At 38.2% G+C, this 18,979-nt stretch overlaps 2 protein-coding genes across 7 annotated transcripts in view; one reads left to right on the top strand and one right to left on the bottom strand.

Moving 5' to 3' along the window:
• Positions 1–18,979, top strand: part of LOC311301404 (uncharacterized protein) — a 222,389-nt gene that overhangs the window by 184,344 nt on the left and 19,066 nt on the right. The window contains exons 1-2 of one of the 6 annotated variants that reach the window (XM_084426475.1): positions 5,961–6,035; positions 11,217–11,472. The exons of 3 other annotated variants lie outside the window; for them this stretch is intronic. In XM_084426475.1, coding sequence (XP_084282601.1) covers positions 11,415–11,472 — 58 coding nt within the window. In that variant the 5' untranslated portion in view covers positions 5,961–6,035; positions 11,217–11,414. Of the gene's footprint in view, positions 1–5,960; positions 6,036–6,949; positions 7,381–10,375; positions 10,572–11,216; positions 11,473–18,979 lie in introns of those variants that run through there. 2 more of the 6 variants (XM_084426476.1, XM_084426477.1) reach the window with 2 other exon arrangements.
• LOC311301520 (uncharacterized protein) overlaps positions 1–18,979 on the bottom strand; it is a 402,121-nt gene that overhangs the window by 10,084 nt on the left and 373,058 nt on the right. The gene's annotated exons all lie outside the window — the stretch shown is intronic.

Consider the following 18,979-nt stretch of genomic DNA (forward strand, 5'->3'; position numbering starts at 1 on the left):
TTTCCTGCGTCGCCTGTCATGTATGCTCTACCTAAGGTACATAGATCTGTAAATAAGCCCCTGGGGCGCCCTATGGTAGCTTCCAATGATAGTCTACTGGAACCTATATCACATTATGTAGGTCGTATTTTAAGACCTTTGGTTGAACATCTTCCCTCATATCTGAAAAACACTGGTGATTTTTTATACAATTATGTGCCTCCTCCAATGTATATCTTGTCCATGTGACAAACAATATGTAGGTAAGCCAAACAGACAAATTAAGACTCGCATCACTGAACATATGAGCACTATCAGAAGAAAAGACCAAAAATATCCTGTCGCGCGTCATTTTAACGAGATGTCCCATTCAATCTCGGATTTAAATTTCGTTGTCATAGAACAGATAACACAATTACGCAGGGGTGGTAATCTGGAGCGGAGACTTTTGCAGAGGGAATGTAAAATGTTTATATCCTTTGGGTATGAATGAGGAAAATACTCTCAATTGTTTTTTATAAATACTTTTTTTTTTTATTAATATTTTCTATAAATGTTTTTGTATGCATCCCCATGTCTTAGCATGTGATGTATAAGGATGATCGTGTGTGATAATCAACGAGTATATGTATGTTTATGTTGATAAATTTAATCCTTTTTTTCTAAATGTTACCAAAGATTGGTTTTGGAACGGAGGATTTTTGTGATATTCATGTATAATCATGTAGTTGATGTAAAAATGTGTCTTGATATGGGATAAAATCAGTTTGTGATTATATGTGACATGTATTACGGTAATGAGTATGTAAATGATTGCAGGTGTTGAGCTTGGTAACGCATTGCACTGATGAAGGGTTGATCCTGAAAACGTTTTGCACTTCAGCACTTTATTTGTGGCCTCTGTAAATACATCTCGTGAGCTTTTTGGCCATTTTTATTCTTTTATATAAGCATATTATACTTTGTTTTATTTCTTCAAATTTCATTAATCAAAAACATTTAATAAAAAATGTAATTTATATATTTATTTATTTATGTATTCACTTATTATTTATATTGTTACAATTTATTGATTAACTGTTTTGGTTTATGAACACGATTTAGTGGTTTGGTTATGTGTCAAATACATGATTGTTTAAATAATGTCTTGTTTTGTTTGAAAATAAGAAAATCAATCAAGTAAAAATCATAAGAAAAACAAGCTAACATTGTGTCAGACCCAATATCTGGTGATATCCAAGACTCAAGCCCAAGTGGAGGAAAGCCCAAAGTGCCAGTGAACCCCAAACCCAAAGGCAGTTTTGCTTCCAGTGTGCACGTGGACTCTCCACACACCACATCTACAGATTCCCAGCTGGAGGCAGAAGCATGCAGATTTACACAGAGTGCTTGTTGTCGATTGTACCAGTACAGGGTTAAAGTTCAAAAGGAAGCACGCTTCTGCACAGAGGATCTTATGAGGGAACTCAACATTACTGGAAGAAAGACCAATATTCTTCTTCGAACAATGAGCCAGGATAAGAGTCAGTGGGTTGGACGTTTGTTCACTGGAAGAGAGTGAGTTCATCCCCCTGCCAGAGGTCTACACACAAGAGATCACCTGATTCACATTCCCACAACGGAGGAGCTATCTAAATGGCCATCCCGGAGTCAGGCACACTTTCCTAGGAGTCCATGATAGTGATTGTTAACTCAACAGACTTTTTGAGAAACACAAATTCATTTATGTTTCCCGTAGCCCTTTCCAGCCTTGTGGAGGTGTACAATTTTGTCTCTAGTGTCTTTGGACAGCTCTTTGGTCTTGGCCATGTTAGTAGTTGGATTCTTACTGATTGTATGGGGTGGACAGGTGTCTTTATGCAGCTAACGACCTCAAACAGGTGCATCTAATTTAGGATAATAAATGGAGTGGAGGTGGACATTTTAAAGGCAGACTAACAGGTCTTTGAGGGTCAGAATTCTAGCTGATAGACAGGTGTTCAAATACTTATTTGCAGCTGTATCATACAAATAAATAGTTAAAAAATCATATATTGTGATTTCTGGATTTTTTTTTTAGATTATGTCTCTCACAGTGGACATGCACCTACGGTGACAATTTCAGACCCCTCCATGATTTCCAAGTGGGAGAACTTGCAAAATAGCAGGGTGTTCAAATACTTATTTTCCTCACTGTATATGAATATGTGTCACTGAAATACGCTCTTGAGCACATACATAATAATATTTGCTATAGATCGACATAATAATATCTGTTTTAGCATAATTTCTTTTTCACTTTTCAGCACTGCAGGGTTTTTAATTCCCATTGTACGCAACAAAAAAAACCCCACATGGCCAGGGCTTGTGTTATTTGGTAGCCTATTATTGTCTTATATGCCATGCGTGGTTTTGCTTTAAAATAAAATCAAACACACTTTCGGAACTGAAAGTCTGAAATGCAGTGAATTATCATCATTTGTGTAAAATCCCGAGTTTAAATTATGTGTGAGTATTCCCAAACTCTCTGACAGTGTGATCTCTATGGGTTATTTGATTGTTGTCATATTTATATATATATAAAACATGTATGTAATTAAAGTAAAAATTATTGATAAACACGTCTTTGGGGTAGGGGAGTAACGCGGGGCACAATTAGCCTACTATGGAAGCTTGTTTCCGCCACTGAATAATAAATAAATAATAATAATTGCGACTTTTTATCTCACACTTCTGACTTTTTTTTCCTCACAATTGCGATATATCAAGTCAGAGTTTTTGACTTTTTTTTCCTCAGAATTGCGAGATATGATGTCAGAATTGCGAGAAATAAAGTCGCAATTGCGAGATATGAAGTCATAATTCTGAGAAATAAAGTCGCAATTGCAGATTGAACTATCTTCTGAAAAATATTATGTGATAGCCTATTATATTGCTACGTTTTTTTTTTCAAATTCCAATTTTTTTTTCAGTTCAACCTATAATGGTAATTACCATTATACCATGCTAACATTACAAAACCTGTTTTTTGATATTTTGAATGCGAAGCAAAACTCAAATAAGAATAGACAAAACACCAATAATAAACAATTCTATACTTTATTTAACGATCACCTAAACATCTTCTTGCTGTAAACAGGACAAAGCAAAGAAAAAAGGAAAGAATTGTGTTAGTGACTTTAGGCTACTTTTCGTCTTCAATTGCATTAAAAAAACGCATTGGATAAAAGCGTCTGCTAAATGAATAAATGTAAAATGTAGGCTAATGTAATGCATAAGGTAAAATAATTTCTGGTAGGCGAATGTTCCTTCTTTTTTAATTCTTTTTGCAATCACTCTGTCAAATTCCTCGACTTCACTAAAATAAAAGATGAATGTCATTGTCAAAAATATTGTGTAATAATAAATAATATTTTTTTGCAAATGCAAATTACAAGCATATCTAGGGTGATAAGTCGGGCCACGGAGGAAATGGCTGGCAACAACTTCATATCAGTTAAATTAATATTGATTCATTTTAATACTTACGTTTTATAAGAACTAATTTAAGTAAAAGAGGCGAAAAAACATACATTAACGGCTCAAATTTTGTTACAAACTATCTTTACAAATATTAAATGGACTATTCATATGTTGGTGTATCGATGAGCTATAAAGTATAGTTTGATTAAAAAATAAACCGAATGAGGTATGATTCGCTAAATAAAATTGACGATACTCACGTTCTTCACGTTTATCCGATCTAATTTGATAGGAGGCGCTGTCTCGAAAAACGAGGGGTCTGAGAATGCGGGACTCTGGGTGCGGGACTGTAGATGCAGCAGGCTCCGAGTCTGCAGCTTTATACTACCCCTTTTTTCACTCCTCCTCTCCTCACTGCAGCGCCTCCTCTCGCACACATCTCTACATTTCAGGAGAGGCGCATCTCAAACAAGCCTAGTGAGGCTTCGGTCTCCGTTGATCACGTGCTTCTCTGAACACAGTGCGCGCTCCGCTTCATGAGAGACTGCGCTGCGTACTCGACGCGCGCTTTGAAGCTTCAGTGTCAGATGTAACATCACTAGCACTGGAGAAAGCAAAAGCTGAATCCCGGACGCAAAAAGAGGACATGTCCTGGCAGGGGCGCTGCTAAGGATTTTGGGCCCCATGAAAAGAATCTTGACAGGGCCCCCAACACAGCTGAGACTTTTTTCATATTAATTTACATAAAATCATGGTTTATGGTATTTTGACTATCATTCTCATATATTTAAGTCAATCAGACAATTGAACATCCCATGTCCACACCCGTAATTTGTCCTCTGTAATACTGCACTACTTCAGTACTGTAATGTATATACTGTGCATAGCTGTACATGTGTCATATAGTGTATTCACATATATTTATATTTGTATGTATGTGAGGCAAAGCCGTGCACCTGCTGCCCCCTGCTCTATCGAAACGTGCTATCTTGTCGAAAAATGCTACCGTAGAGACCTGGGGCCTCATGTACAAAGCGTGCGTACACACAGAAAAGTGCCGTAGGCTACGATCACTGTCACGGGCGGTCCACTAACAATTTAGGCCTACTTAAAAACCCACCTTTTCTTGTGAAATATTGGGTAACATACTGTCGACCCTTTGCCTCTTTCCAGGGTTTCCCCAGGTTTGATCACCCCAAATTTAAGACTTTTTTAAGACCTTTTTAAGACCACTTTAATGAAAATTAAGACCTACATCGTAAAACACCAGATCAAATCCTAATAATGACTATTACTAACAAATGTTTTAATTAAAAATACATTTATTATAAAAAAAAAACTCATTCAGCACACTGCAAAGTGATGTTTTTGGTAAATATCAAACATTCATAACAATAAACAGATAAACTAACTTTTCAAATCGTCTTAGTAAAGTTTCTCAGCATTCAAATTGCTTCAACCATTGCTTCAGAGGGGTAGACAGGTAAGAGAGATATAGATAGTAGGGGTGTAACGTTCACAAAATTCACGGTTCGGTTCAATACGATACACTTGTGTCACGGTTTGGTACGTTTTCGATACAGCAAAAAGAAATAAATGCCAGAGAATTTTTTTTATTATTATTATTATTTTATTTATTAAAACTAACACACTTTGACCAATGATGGAGCTATAATAGACTCTTCTTAGGAGCATAAACAAAACAGCTCCTTGGAAAAAAATGAAATGTAACCTAATATTGTAGTAGTTATAAACAAAGGTCTATTTTTAGGTCAGATTAACATTTGAGGGCAGCAATTGTATTCATAATGTCAAAATAAAACCGACGTAATGTTACTTGAAGCCATTATAGCCTACTATTCCTGCCAAACTTCCATGGTTGCAGTTAGTGTTACTACAGTAAATCCATGGTGAATGTTGCTGATCTGTGGACACTGTTTCTTCCTGGCTTCCACGCGCTGTTTGATCCGTTAAAAACGGAGAAATGTGAATGTTTCTCACTAGATCTCACAGCGATGTTATTACTTCTGTGGCGAATTCAAATTATTTCTTTACTGGATCTCTTATTACCGCTGTGTAACAGTGTCGCTTGATCAAGATCGCTCGCGCTGCACTGGTCCAAACTGATAAGCGGTCCTTCAACCACACAATAACGAGCAGCCCAGTTTCGTTCCGCTTACATTACGTTTGCACATTTGATGTTGGACAATGTTGTGGTCGCGCCGGCGTTCTATGATACTTCATCACACCGGCGCTATAAGTGAAGTCAAGCTGTTTGTGTTGCTTGGATACAATTTGGGCGGACTGAACCATTTTATGATAATCGAGAGGGGGAGAGGGGCCCACGGACGTTTGTGTTTCCTAAACAAATACATTTTTAAAATAGAATAGAATAGCAAATAGAATAATTTAAAGTTAATAATTTTTACTATCAAATATTTTTTTTAGCACCACAATTTTATTGGGGGCTTCTCTGGGCCCCCTCTTAGTCATGGGCCCCGAGAATCGTCATCGTTTACCCCCCCTTTACAGCGCCCCAGTGTCCTGGAGAAGGGGACGTATGGAAACACTAGGCTCTTCTTCCCTCATTGAGTTTCAGCGTCGAGTCTTCTGAGGTGAGGAGAGCAGTTCACGGTATTTCTCATATTCACACAACCATCACACACACTTTATACAGTGTGTTTAAGCGACAGGCTCATTTCTGCATTGTTTTCATCGATCACAGCGATACTTGTGCGTCTTTTCTGGCGTCTTCCTTCTGAAATAAACATGTAGTGCAGCAGCAGCGAGCATGAGGAGAACATGTTGAGTTCATTCAGACCTGAGCGATGTTGAGTTCGTTTGTGTGATTGTCTCGTCAAGTCAAAGTTTAAGATCTGTGGAGGGAATGATGTGAATCGATCTCAAGTGTCATACTGGGTCAGGGTATATTCCTGACCATACTGGAACAGATTCTGCTAAATGCTCTACATTGAGCCTATGACGAGCCACGTGAGACATTAAATCAATAGGCTACTAATAAATATGAATAGCGTTTTACTCTTGGAACAATAGTGCTTTTTTATTGAGTCATTCTACGCAACGGTGCCATTTCCACTTTGCAGTTTTCATTAAGAACAAACTTTTTTTTACTTACAACTTTAAAGACATGATTAAAAAAATATCCCACCTCAGGCACAAAAATCCTTAATAATAGGCTATTATCCTTTTTATTCATGCAAGGGAGTCTTTCTTGTGCCACCCCGTCACGGACAACATGTGTGTGTGCCAGTAGAGTATGCAGGGAATTATTTGAGTTTTGAAAGATATTATGAACCTACAAATACACTTCCAGATACATACACACGCACACACTTACACAGGCCGGAAGCATGCCCATATTTGGGGAACACCAGAAGCCCTCTTGCTTGGGGCAATAGAAGGCTGAGGTCACATGATTTAGTTCCTCTGGGAAAAACCCCCAAGAAACTGCATAGGAACAATGTAACCCTGTTCCCTATAAATATGACTGCTTTTTGACTTGTTAGTTGTTGCATTTTTTATTTTGATGTCGTGTGCATCCCCGGGGAGAAATCAGCTCTCCTCCAGTTCAGTTTATTAACTTTAAATTGCTGATATTGCTCTGCTGTATTATTATCTTAACTTGAAGAGCTCGGATGAGGACAAGTTATTCTTTACATCTATTGCTGGAACTGCTTTAAGGTAAATAGCCTGTGTGATTCTCCACTCATACAGGACGGCCCTGATACGCTGAAGCATTATAACCTGTAACCTCTTGATGATTTGCTACAAATATTAATCACTGTAGTATTTTTATCTTTTGTTCAAATAAATTTGTATTCTATAAAGACAAACACTGTTCAGTTTTACTTCAGCTTACAAAGACAGTTCTATATGTAATAGACAGAGCGTTATAGTATATCCTGCAAGACCAAGGACAACGAAAGATTCTGCTGGAGGGTAAGCATGAATGTCTTAGTTTTTTATCTTGAAATAATATGAATTCAACATTTCAATGGCCTCATTGTTTGCACTGAAAAAAACAAATACACTTAAAAAATACAAATAAAATTTAATTTATTTGATTAGTTCACACAACAAGAACATCACTCAACATTAATTTGTGTCAAATTTCACTTCTTTTACATACATTTTTAACAAAATGGCCCCGTGACGGGGTGGTGACCGATGGTTGACTGTGACGGGGTGGTGTGGACAAAGGGTCTCTCTATATGACATGCTTGTTTTAAACTTTATAAAACTGGGGGAGGGTAACATGCAACTAGTTTCTGTTTGGTGAGTGAAAGAGATAGTGAGTAATGAGTGAGTGAGTGAATGAACAAAACAGGGTTTAGTAGTTAACAAAAATAAATGATTAGCCTGTATTATAATCCTTGATTTCACACATCCTCACATTCAATGGGAAGCAGAACCGCCCCGCACATCTCTTACCACCACCTCACAGTAAAACATGTGACAGGGTGGTCAGTTTCAGCCCAAAATGGCCGCAGATCTCCCATGTGGTCCAGCTCCTCACAGCATACACACATGCTTTCTGAAATATCATTGCTTTTGCTCTCTATTTAGCATGATGATTACTTTAACCCGCCGAACATGACAAATCAACATATAAAGAATGTAGAGGAATGTCAGTACTTGGCTGCTTTTGGCTCCAATGATGTCACTTCTGCTTTGTGATGTCATTTAAAGCTACAGTAGATTATTTATAGATACAACAAAAGTTAGTGTGACGGGGTGGCAAGTGAAACTGAGAGACAAATAACAAAATATTTACAAAAATTAAGGTTTATTTTGAATAAAATTTATCTTATGTGAAAAGGGAAACGCATATAATTTAAAAAAAGATACATAACTTTAGAAAATATAAAGTTTAAAAAAAAATCTAACTAAATACTCAGGAAATATCTTAGATGCAAATGTCATGTTGGTCAACACGGACATGTGAAATTGGCTATGTACTAAGGAAATATTATTAAACATAGTATGTAATTCTTTAAAAATATATCATGTCAACAAGAACACTTGGATGAATAACTTTAAGCTTTGTAAACACATTCTTGTGCCTTATGCATCTCCTCAAACGCTGCAGACCCAAATGGCACCCGTTTCGTAGAATGACTCTATTTTTAAAACTTTTATGATAATTTTCAGTTTCTGTGCATATAAAATATTATTTTAATGATCTACCTTGTAGTGATTAATGTAGTTATTGTAAGATCAAACTCGCTATATTTAGATTAATTTGGACATATTATGCTGTATGGAGAGAGAATTGTGTCTTTATTACATGCAAGAAAATAAATGATCTGAGAGAGAACAAAAAGTTTGAGAGAAAAAGTTATCACACTGATAGCAAAAAAGCATTTTATGAGAGAAAAAAATATATTTGAGAGAAAAAGTTTTCATACTAATAGCAAAAAATAATATTTGAGACTAAAAAAAGTTTTGAAAGTATTTTCTCAGAACAAAAAAAATATAAATTAGATTTTTTTTTTATTATTTCTGAGAAAAAACATCTATCTCAAAATACTTTGAAAAAAACTCTCATATATATATTTTTTGTTATCAGTGTGAAAACATTTTCTCAAAAAAAAGAAAAGGTGAGCATTGTCTTGTCTTGGGAGTCGAACTGAATCATTATACCATTGTTCGGTTCACCGGCGTAGATAAGAGCCGAGACAAGACGATGCTCACCCGACTGGCCAATAGGAACGTGGCCCCGCCCATGACACAATTCTCACAGTCAAAGCAGAATCCTGACACGAGAGCAAGAAATTGCATCGAGAGCAAAGAAAAGCGTTTTGAGAGAAACACTTTTTTTTTTAGAGAAAATGTTTTCACACTAATAGCAAAATATATATATTTGAGAGTTTTTTTTCAAAGTATTTTGAGAGAGATTTCTTTTCTCAGAAATAATTTTTAAAAATTCAAATTTATATTTTTTTATGTTCTGTGAGAAAATACTTTATTTAGTCTCAAATATTATTATTTTTTGCTATTGGTATGAAAACTTTTTCTCTCAAGCTTTTTTTTTTTCTCTCAGATCATTTATTTTCTCGCATGTAATAAAGACACAATTCTCTCTCCATAGTGCTGCTGTACTTATTTGCTTTATATATCCAGATGTATTATATATATTTGAGAGTTTTTTTCAAAGTATTTTGAGAGAGATTTTTTTTCTCAGAAATAATAAAAAAAAATCAAATTTATATATTTTTTTGTTCTGAGAATATACTTTCTCTCAACTTTTTTTTTGTCTCAAATATTATTATTTTTTGCTATTGGTATGAAAAACTTTTTCTCTCAAGCTTTTTTTTTTTTCTCTCATAAAATGCTTTTTTTGCTATCAGTGTGATAACTTTTTCTCTCAAACTTTTTTTTCTCTCTCAGATCATTTATTTTCTTGCATGTAATAAAGACACAATTCTCTCTCCATAATGCAGCTGTAATTATTTCTCTGTAGTGGTTGATGACGATGAGTGTCATTAGTGATTGTGTTTGTGTTATTGATGTTTTATCCATGTCATATTGTGAGAAATAACAGTATTGTCTTTCAGTAGAGCAGTTTTATAGGCTTTTGTCATCTATCCTGACTCAAATAATGTGTTTCTAACAGCAAACACTCAGAATAAAGTGAGATGATCTGCTGATGGTCCTGAATGTCTTGTTGAATGAGTGTTGATAGTCTGAGGCTCATCAATATTAACAGATCTGCTGAAAACTCTATTTCATGACAATAGTTCCTGTTTTCACCTCATTTATTATGCTGATGTCTTCAGATCTCCTCTAAATTGTCACTTAAAGCTCATTTCATTGGTGTCAGCAGACTGAGGGGATTTGTTGGCTACTAGCCTATACATTTATTATTGTGTTTATGTTTTTAGCTGTTTTTCTTACCACTATTTATATTTGGAAGAATTTAAATTATTTAATTATTTTCTATATTTCTAGATACCTGTATGTTAAAGGTGCATTGCGCAAGTCTCTGAGTTTTTGCAGAACTATGCCCCCTCTGGCGACAAGCGAAACTGCAACCAGAGGTGTGCACGCTTGCACGAGCACCAGCTGTTCATAACCAAAGGAGCATCAGCTGCTCAAATCTTTTGTTTACAGTCATAATGTCTTCAGAGGTAATATAGTTATAAATCTGCAAGTCGTTTTAAATATGTGAAAGGAAAGGCATTTGAGTAAATTACACACTTATGTGTGAGGGGAAAACGGGGGTAGTATAAAACTTCGGTTTTTGTTTACATCTATCTCCATGTTGATCTGTTTTATGTGTTTACTGTATCCACTTATGATTGTATTATTATGGAAACACGTTCATGAACAATACAAGTTCAAACTCAAAATAATAATCATACCATACACAGTTGATCAACAAAGTACACTCAAATGTCTCAATGTAATAAACAATCAAATGGCACTATGACGTTACCGTAAAAGCCAAACAGGCAGAGATTTGCGGGGGTTTAGCCTGTTTTATTGATCTACAGTATTATAGAGGCAATCGCAGTGATCAGAGAAGGGCTCATTCAGCCCATCAGGCAATTGTTTAAGCATGTATGGGTTAGAAAAACGGGTATTTTTAACATGAAATGTTGCGCAATGCACCTTTAATGAAGGAGCAGAATAATGTTATGGGTTAGCAATAAAAATAATTAATGAATTGAGATCAGTTACTGTACGATGAATAGATAGACAGACATAAATGCTTAGTGTCATTTATTATAAAAACAAACTCACTCACTAATTGATATTTTTTATTTTGGCAGATTGGCTCCTCCCACACTAGAATACATCATCAGTGAAGCTCCTCCCACTGCAGTCACATCATCAGTGAAGCTCCTCCCACAGTAATTCTCCAATAAATGCTGTAAATTCCCATCAGCTACGAGTGAAGACGAGCATCAGAGCATCAGGAAGAGCTGAAATCTGCCAAGACTGAGTTCATTAAAGAGGACAGAGAGAACATGAGTGATCCAGAACCCTGCAGAATGAAACACACTGAAGATCCTGAAGAACAAAGAGGTTGGTGTTTATTCTTCATTCATTCATGATGCTGAAGAACATTCATGTTAGAAACATTCAAGCACTTCATCACATTTAGATAAACAGTTCAACTATGAAATGGTTACAGATTTTCAACAAATGGCCAGTAGAGGGAGGTTTGAGACACTTTTATATTGATTGTCAACATCAGATCAAGCTAAATACTATTTTAACTGTTTTTATTTTACATTTATTTTATACCTGGTTCCCAATTTGCAACAAAGTTACCAGAATTGTAGTCATATTCAACATAGTTTACTCTTTTTTTTTTTTTTTTTTTTTGGATAGTCAGTAAACACCAAGTTACTGATAAAGTAGTATTTGTCAAATATCATACAAGTTATTCATAGTTACAGAGATTCATCTTAAGTCAAGTCAAGTCTTCTTCATTTATATAGCGCTTTTAACAATGTAGATTGTTTCAAAGCAGCTTTACAGAGATAAACGTATAATTTAAGGTAAGATTGTTTTGGCTTTATAGCGGTTCTTTAATAAAGTTATTTTCCAGCTAAAGTTAGTTTTGATTGATTCGCTTCCGTCGCAACAATCATTTGTTATTAAATTAGGGGCCGCTAAGACGACACAATTCTCTCTACACAGACTTTAAGCGCGATCCTGTGAGAAACGCTGATGGCGTTCACATGCACATTAAGAACGGGTTCTATAGTTATGTGCGTTTGAATATATGTGTGCAGGTTTGTAATTCCCTACAGACCAAGCCTAAACAAAGTACTGGTCTTTCCTTTTTTGATACAGACTTTTATTTTACATTTACATTTTTACATTTAGTCATTTAGCAGATGCTTTTATCCAAAGCGACTTACAAATTAGGACTAGATTAAGCGAGTCATCATGAAGAGGCAAAAACAAAAACAACGCAAGAAGTGCTCAAGATACGAAGTTCAGGCATTATTCAGAGTAGCATAAGCCCGATAAGTGAGGTTTTAGAGTGAAAGGGGAGATTTTTATTATTATTATTTTTTATTTTTTATTTTTTTTATCTATGCGGTTAAGTGCTCACGGAAGAGATGGGTTTTCAGCTGTCTTTTGAAGGTTGTCAGGGACTCTGCATTCCGGATGAGGGTGGGGAGAGTGTTCCACCAGCATGGTGTGCTCAACTGTGAATGAGAATGTTCTGGAAAGTGATTGTGTGGCTCTCTGTGATGGAACCACGAGACGTCGCTCGTTGACCGAGCGTAGGCTTCTGGTAGGGATGTAGGCTCGTAGTAGTGAGTGAAAGTAGGAGGGAGCTGAGCCTGTGATAGATCTGTAAGCAAGCGTCAATGCCTTGAACTTGATGCGAGCAGCGAGACGTAACCAGTGCAGAGAGATGAACAGAGGAGTGACGTGGGCCCTCTTGGGCTCGTTGAAGACAAGACGAGCTGCAGCGTTCTGGATCATCTGTAGAGGTTTGGTTGCACATGATGGAAGTCCACCAGGAGAGCATTGCAGTAGTCAAGCCTAGAAATGACCAGGGCCTGGACGAGAAGTTGTGTTGCGTGCTCAGTGATTTTGCTCAGTGATTTTATTTTGTCACTTCGGGGTAGGTACTCGAAACGAATTTCCCGACAACGCTTTATCTGTAGAGTGGGAAAGGGATCCTCCATAGGGAGAGACTAGTTGGCACTTCAGCACTGCGTTGTCATCGGGTCCAGGCGAAGGTCCTTTGTCAGATCTGGATACGGCCTGGATCCGGCAGGCTGCGGGAAGACCTCGGGATAAACACAGACACTAAAATTAGCGTAGATGCCATTCTTCTTATGATGTAACGAGTACATCAGGATTTATGGGAAGTGTTCCCGGTTCAGGCTGATCTAATCTATGCAGCCTAACATTGAATTATAGAAGTCTATAATGTATTATGTGAATGCTAGGTCAAAGAGATGTGTCTTTAATCTGGCTTTGAACTGACAGAGTGTGTCTGCTTCCCGGACAATAGTAGGAAGATTGTTCCAAAGTTTTGGTGCTAAATACGAGAAGGATCTACCGCCAGCAGTCGATTTTGATATTCTAGGTATTATCAACTGGCCGGAATTTTGAGATTACAATAATCTAGCCTTGAAGTCATGAACGCATGAACTAATTGTTCCGCATTTGTCAATGAGAGCATATGGCGTAATTTAGATATATTTTTAAGATGGAAAAATGCGGTTTTACAGATACTAGACACGTGACTTTCAAATGAAAGATTGGTATCAAAGAGCACACCCAGGTTCCTAACCGACGACGAAGACTTAACAGAGCAGCCATCAAGTGTTAGACAGTATTCTAGGTTATTACGTGAGGAAGTTTTTTGTCCAATAATTAGAATCTCTGTTTTTTTCAGAATTTAGAAGCAGGAAATTACGAGTCATCCAGTTTTTTATATCAGCTATGCATTCCGTTAATTTTGTGAATTGGTAAGTTTCGTTAGGTTTTGAAGAAATATAGAGCTGAGTATCGTCGGCATAACAGTGAAAGCTAATTCCATGTTTCCTAATGATATCTCCTAATGGTAGCATGTACAGAGTGAACAGCAGCGGTCCTAGTACTGAGCCTTGTGGTACGCCATACTGAACTTGTGACCGATAAGACATCTCTTCATTTACTGCTACAAACTGATAACGGTCAGATAAGTATGATTTAAACCATGCTAGTGCAATTCCACTAATGCCAACATAATTTTCTAGTCTATTTAAAAGAATGTTGTGGTCAATGGTGTCAAATGCAGCACTAAGATCGAGTAACACTAATAGAGAGACACAACCACGATCGGATGATAAGAGCAAATAATTTGTGACTCTAACGAGAGCGGTCTCAGTACTATGGTACGGTCTAAATCCGGACTGAAAATCCTTGCAGATGTAATTTATTTCTATAAAGGGACATAGTTGTGAAGATACTGCCTTTTCTAGTATCTTTGACAGAGAAGGTAGATTCGAGATCGGCCTGTAATTGACTAATTCTGTAGGATCAAGTTGCGGTTTTTTAACAAGTGGTTTAATCATAGCCAGCTGAAAACTTTTTGGTACATATCCTAGTGACAAAGATGAATTAATTATATTAAGAAGAGGATCTATTCCGCATGCCCCAAAAAATTGGGAAAATGACAAAAAAAAACCTTTTTAAAAAACCACAATTGATATTTGGTATAGGGCCCATCAGTATATGGGAGGTATTCCCCCCATCTCTCCTTTTTCGCCTATTTGGGGCAACACAGGTTTTAAGGCAGGAAGAGCTGATGGGGTTTCAAAATCTGGGCAGATAAAGGTGTACAGAAGCTGGCAGACCTTTATAAGGATGGCAATCTTCTTACATTTGAGCAGTTATGCCAAACATATAACATTCCAAAGAAACATTTCTATAAGCACTTACAAATTAAACATTTCATTATGTCGAAATATAAACAGATTGAATCTGAACCAACACTGTCAAACCTAGAGAATATCATATTGCAAAATCTTGAAAGGAGAGGTCATATTTCTTTATTTTATGCAGCTTTACTAATGATGAGGAATCCACCGCTGATAAGCTGGTTGCATGGAGATCTGACATCCAAGAGGAGATAAAGGTGGCAGACTGGGAAGCTGCATGTTTGAAAGCCCAAAAGCAGTCAATTAATACTAGGATGAAACTCCTCCAATATAAATGGTTGATGAGAACCTACATAACTCCGTTCAAATTGAACCGTTGGTCACCTAATATCCCAGATAGCTGTAGTAAATGTTTAGATGGAAAGGGTACTCTTTTTCACTGTGTATGGGACTGTCCAAAATTACATCAGTATTGGAAGTCAGTCATGCAGACTCTGTCAAAGATTGCTGGAGTAAACATACCTGCTGAGGCAAAAATATGTGTGTTGGGTATATATCCAGAGAACTGTGTTTTTAGCTCCAGACAAATGAAACTGATTGACTTTGGACTCCTGCAGGCCAGGCGGTTAATATCTCTGTACTGGAAGAAAATGGATGCACCCTCAAATCATATGTGGGTGAAGGAGATGGCATCATGTATTGTACTGGAACGACTCACTTATATTGTTAGAGGAAAGGGAGGAAATTTTGAAGAAATATGGTCACCATTAACTGAGTTTCTGAGACATTATGAAGGAGATTAAGAAAGTAAAGCTGACTGCCGAGTTGTTTTTTTTTTTTTTGTTCTTTATTATCATTGTCTTTGTTACTCGGTTATGTGTGAGGTTTTTTTAAATTTATTTTTTATTTTGGGGAATAGGTTGTGAAATATTAAGCTTATGTCAAATGTATCACTTGCTTGTTTTGTTAAAAATTCAATAAATATAATGTTCAAAAAAAAGAAAGAAAAAGAAGAGCATCTCTGACCTCTGGAAGCATCTCTTTCAGTAGCTTAGTCGGTATAGGGTCTAATAACATACATGTTGTAGATTTAGATGATTTAACGAATTTAGTAAATTCTTCCTCTCCTATAGCAACGAATGAATCAAATTTTTCCTCAAGGAGACTACAATGCACTGCCTGATGCGATACTGTAGTAGACGGTTGCATAGTTATAATTTTCTCCCTGATATTATCAATCTTGTTAGTAAAGAAGTACATAAAGTCCATAAAGTCATTACTGCTGTGTTGCTTGGAAACTTCTGGGCTTGAAGATTTATTTTTTGTTAGTTTAGCCACTGTTTCAAATAAATATCTAGGGTTTTGTAGTGATGTAGTACTCGAGTCCGGTCTCGATTTCTGCTTTCTCGGACTCGACTCGGACTTGTTCCTTCAAAGACTCGGTCTTGACTCGGACTCGACCCTTCAAAGACTCGGTCTTGACTCGGACTCGGCATAGGCGGTCTCGTCCCCATCACTAGAATTGCATACCACTAGAAAATTTTTAATTTGCTCTGCATGTCCTAACTATGATTAAAAAAGTCAGGGTGGGCTTAACATGTTGATGACAGAGCAGCACTGTTGAAGCAGTTTAGAAAAATAGGCAGAAGATGATGCATGTGGTAGGGATTTTTTTAATGATAGTAAAAGCATAGTCCATATTAAGACGTTAAGACTGCTCCTCTAAACCATTCCCAATCTAGCTTAGTCTGTAGGCCTAACTGTTGATTATTAACTGGGGTGATATTAAATCATGAATATGAAAACTGACATGTTTTTATGGTCTTGGTCTCGACTCCTAAAGACTCGGTCTCGACTCGGACTTGCTTCCTCAAAGACTCGGTCTTGACTCGGACTCGACTGAATTTGAAAACCAACGGACTCGACTCTCGACTCGGATTTTACTTGAATTTACTGACTTCTCTCGGATATGATGTCAATAGGCTATTGCTTGGAAATGTCTTGTCGTTAAAGGTCTAGCTGTATGATATATCATAAACAGAAGAATGCTCCTTACCGCATGCTGATATACATGTCATCCATCTCCATCTAATCATTCTTTTTGTTGCTCTTCTGAAGATTCTCTTTCTGCAAATGTTATAGTTGTATGGTGTATATCTATATGACCCAGCACCCAAAACACCCCAACGCAGCCTTTATTCTTCGCGAAAGATGGATAAAGCGCACAGGAAACAAAAACCTTGAAAACAATAATATACGACCCTGCCAATTCACAACTGTGGGGGAATTTTTACTTTAAAAATTCACAATTACAGACATGGCCGATTCGCGCGGGATTAAGATCATGGACAACCTCCGCAATTATTACAAATGACTAGAGGTCACCAGGTCATACTTATCCCGAGCCAATAGGGCTTTAGAGTAACTTTGGTAACAGGGTTGATGAAAATAGTCAATGCTACAGATTGTGTAAAACCTGAGACAATGGATTGAGATTATTTTCGTCTTCTTGTCTTCTCATCATGCTCCAGAAAGAGGCCAGATGATGTAATTTCCTGAGTGTCACAGTTTTAAAAAATACTCTGTTTTAAGAGCCTCTCAGCCTCCCTGGGAAAGTCTATGCCAGGGTACTGGAGAGGAGAATCCAGCCGATAGTAGAACCTCGGATTCAGGAGGAACAGTGTGGTTTTCGTCCCGGTCGTGGAACACTGGACCAGCTCTATACCCTCTACAGGGTGCTGGAGGGCTCATGGGAGTTTGCCCAACCAATCTACATGTGCTTTGTGGATTTGGAGAAGGCATTCGACTGTGTCCCTCGCGGCGGCCTGTGGAGGGTGCTCCGGGAGTATGGGGTCCGGGGCCCTTTGCTAAGGGCTATCCGGTCCCTGTACGACCGGAGCAGGAGCTTGGTTCGTATTGCCAGCAGTAAGTCAGACTTGTTCCCGGTGCGTGTTGGACTCCGGCAGGGCTGCCCTTTGTCGCCGGTTCTGTTCATAATTTTTATGGACAGAATTTCTAGGCGCAGCCAGGGGCCGGAGGGGGTCGGGTTTGGGGACCACACGATTTCATCTCTGCTCTTTGCGGATGATGTTGTCATGTTGGCCTCATCAGAATAGGACCTCCAGCATGCACTGGGACGGTTTGCAGCCGAGTGTGAAGCGGCTGGGATGAAAATCAGCACCTCCAAGTCCGAGGCCATGGTTCTCAGTCGGAAAAGGGTGGTTTGCTCGCTTCAGGTTGGTGGAGAGCTCCTGCCTCAAGTGGAGGAGTTCAAGTATCTTGGGGTCTTGTTCACGAGTGAGGGAAGGATGGAACGGGAGATTGACAGGCGGATCGGTGTAGCTTCTGCAGTAATGCGGTCCCTGTACCGGTCTGTCGTGGTAAAGAAGGAGCTGAGCCGCAAGGCGAAGCTCTCGATTTACAAGTCAATCTACGTTCCTACTCTCACCTATGGTCATGAGCTGTGGGTCATGACCGAAAGGACAAGATCCCGGATACAAGCGGCCGAAATGAGCTTTCTCCGCAGGGTGGCTGGGCGATCCCTTAGAGATAGGGTGAGAAGCTCGGTCACTCGGGAGGAGCTCAGAGTAGAGCCGCTGCTCCTCCACATCGAGAGGGGTCAGTTGCGGTGGCTCGGGCATCTTTTCCGGATGCCTCCTGGACGCCTTCCCGGGAAGGTGTTCCGGGCATGTCCCACCGGGAGGAGACCCCGGGGAAGACCTAGGACACGCTGGAGAGACTATGTCTCCCGGCTGGCCTGGGAACGCCTCGGTGTCCCCCCGGAAGAGCTGGAGGAAGTGTCTAGGGAGAGGGAAGTCTGGGCATCCCTGCTTAGACTGCTGCCCCTGCGACCCGGCCCCGGATAAGCGGTAGAAGATGGATGGATGGACTCTGTTTTAAAAAGAGTAAAATCATGTCAGGAGTAACAGGGTTGAGTGAAACATGTAGGACACGGGTAATGCTAATAAAAATAGTTAATTTAAAGCTAATTAAAGCCGCGGCCTCTCTACACTTTGAGCGTGTGAAGTTTCTACAGACACTGCAACGGCCGTGAAAATGACGTCACATTCTGTGGCAGCTTTTTTCAAACATAAGTTCAACATATAACAAATAATAATAATTCTAAAATTTAAAACCAATCCACTCCACTTGAATGCTAAACGTTTGTCATTTCTCACAGGGTAATTCACTTG

The sequence above is a fragment of the Rutilus rutilus genome (assembly GCF_951802725.1).
Source record: "Rutilus rutilus genome assembly, chromosome: 1".
Lineage (NCBI taxonomy): Eukaryota > Metazoa > Chordata > Actinopteri > Cypriniformes > Leuciscidae > Rutilus > Rutilus rutilus.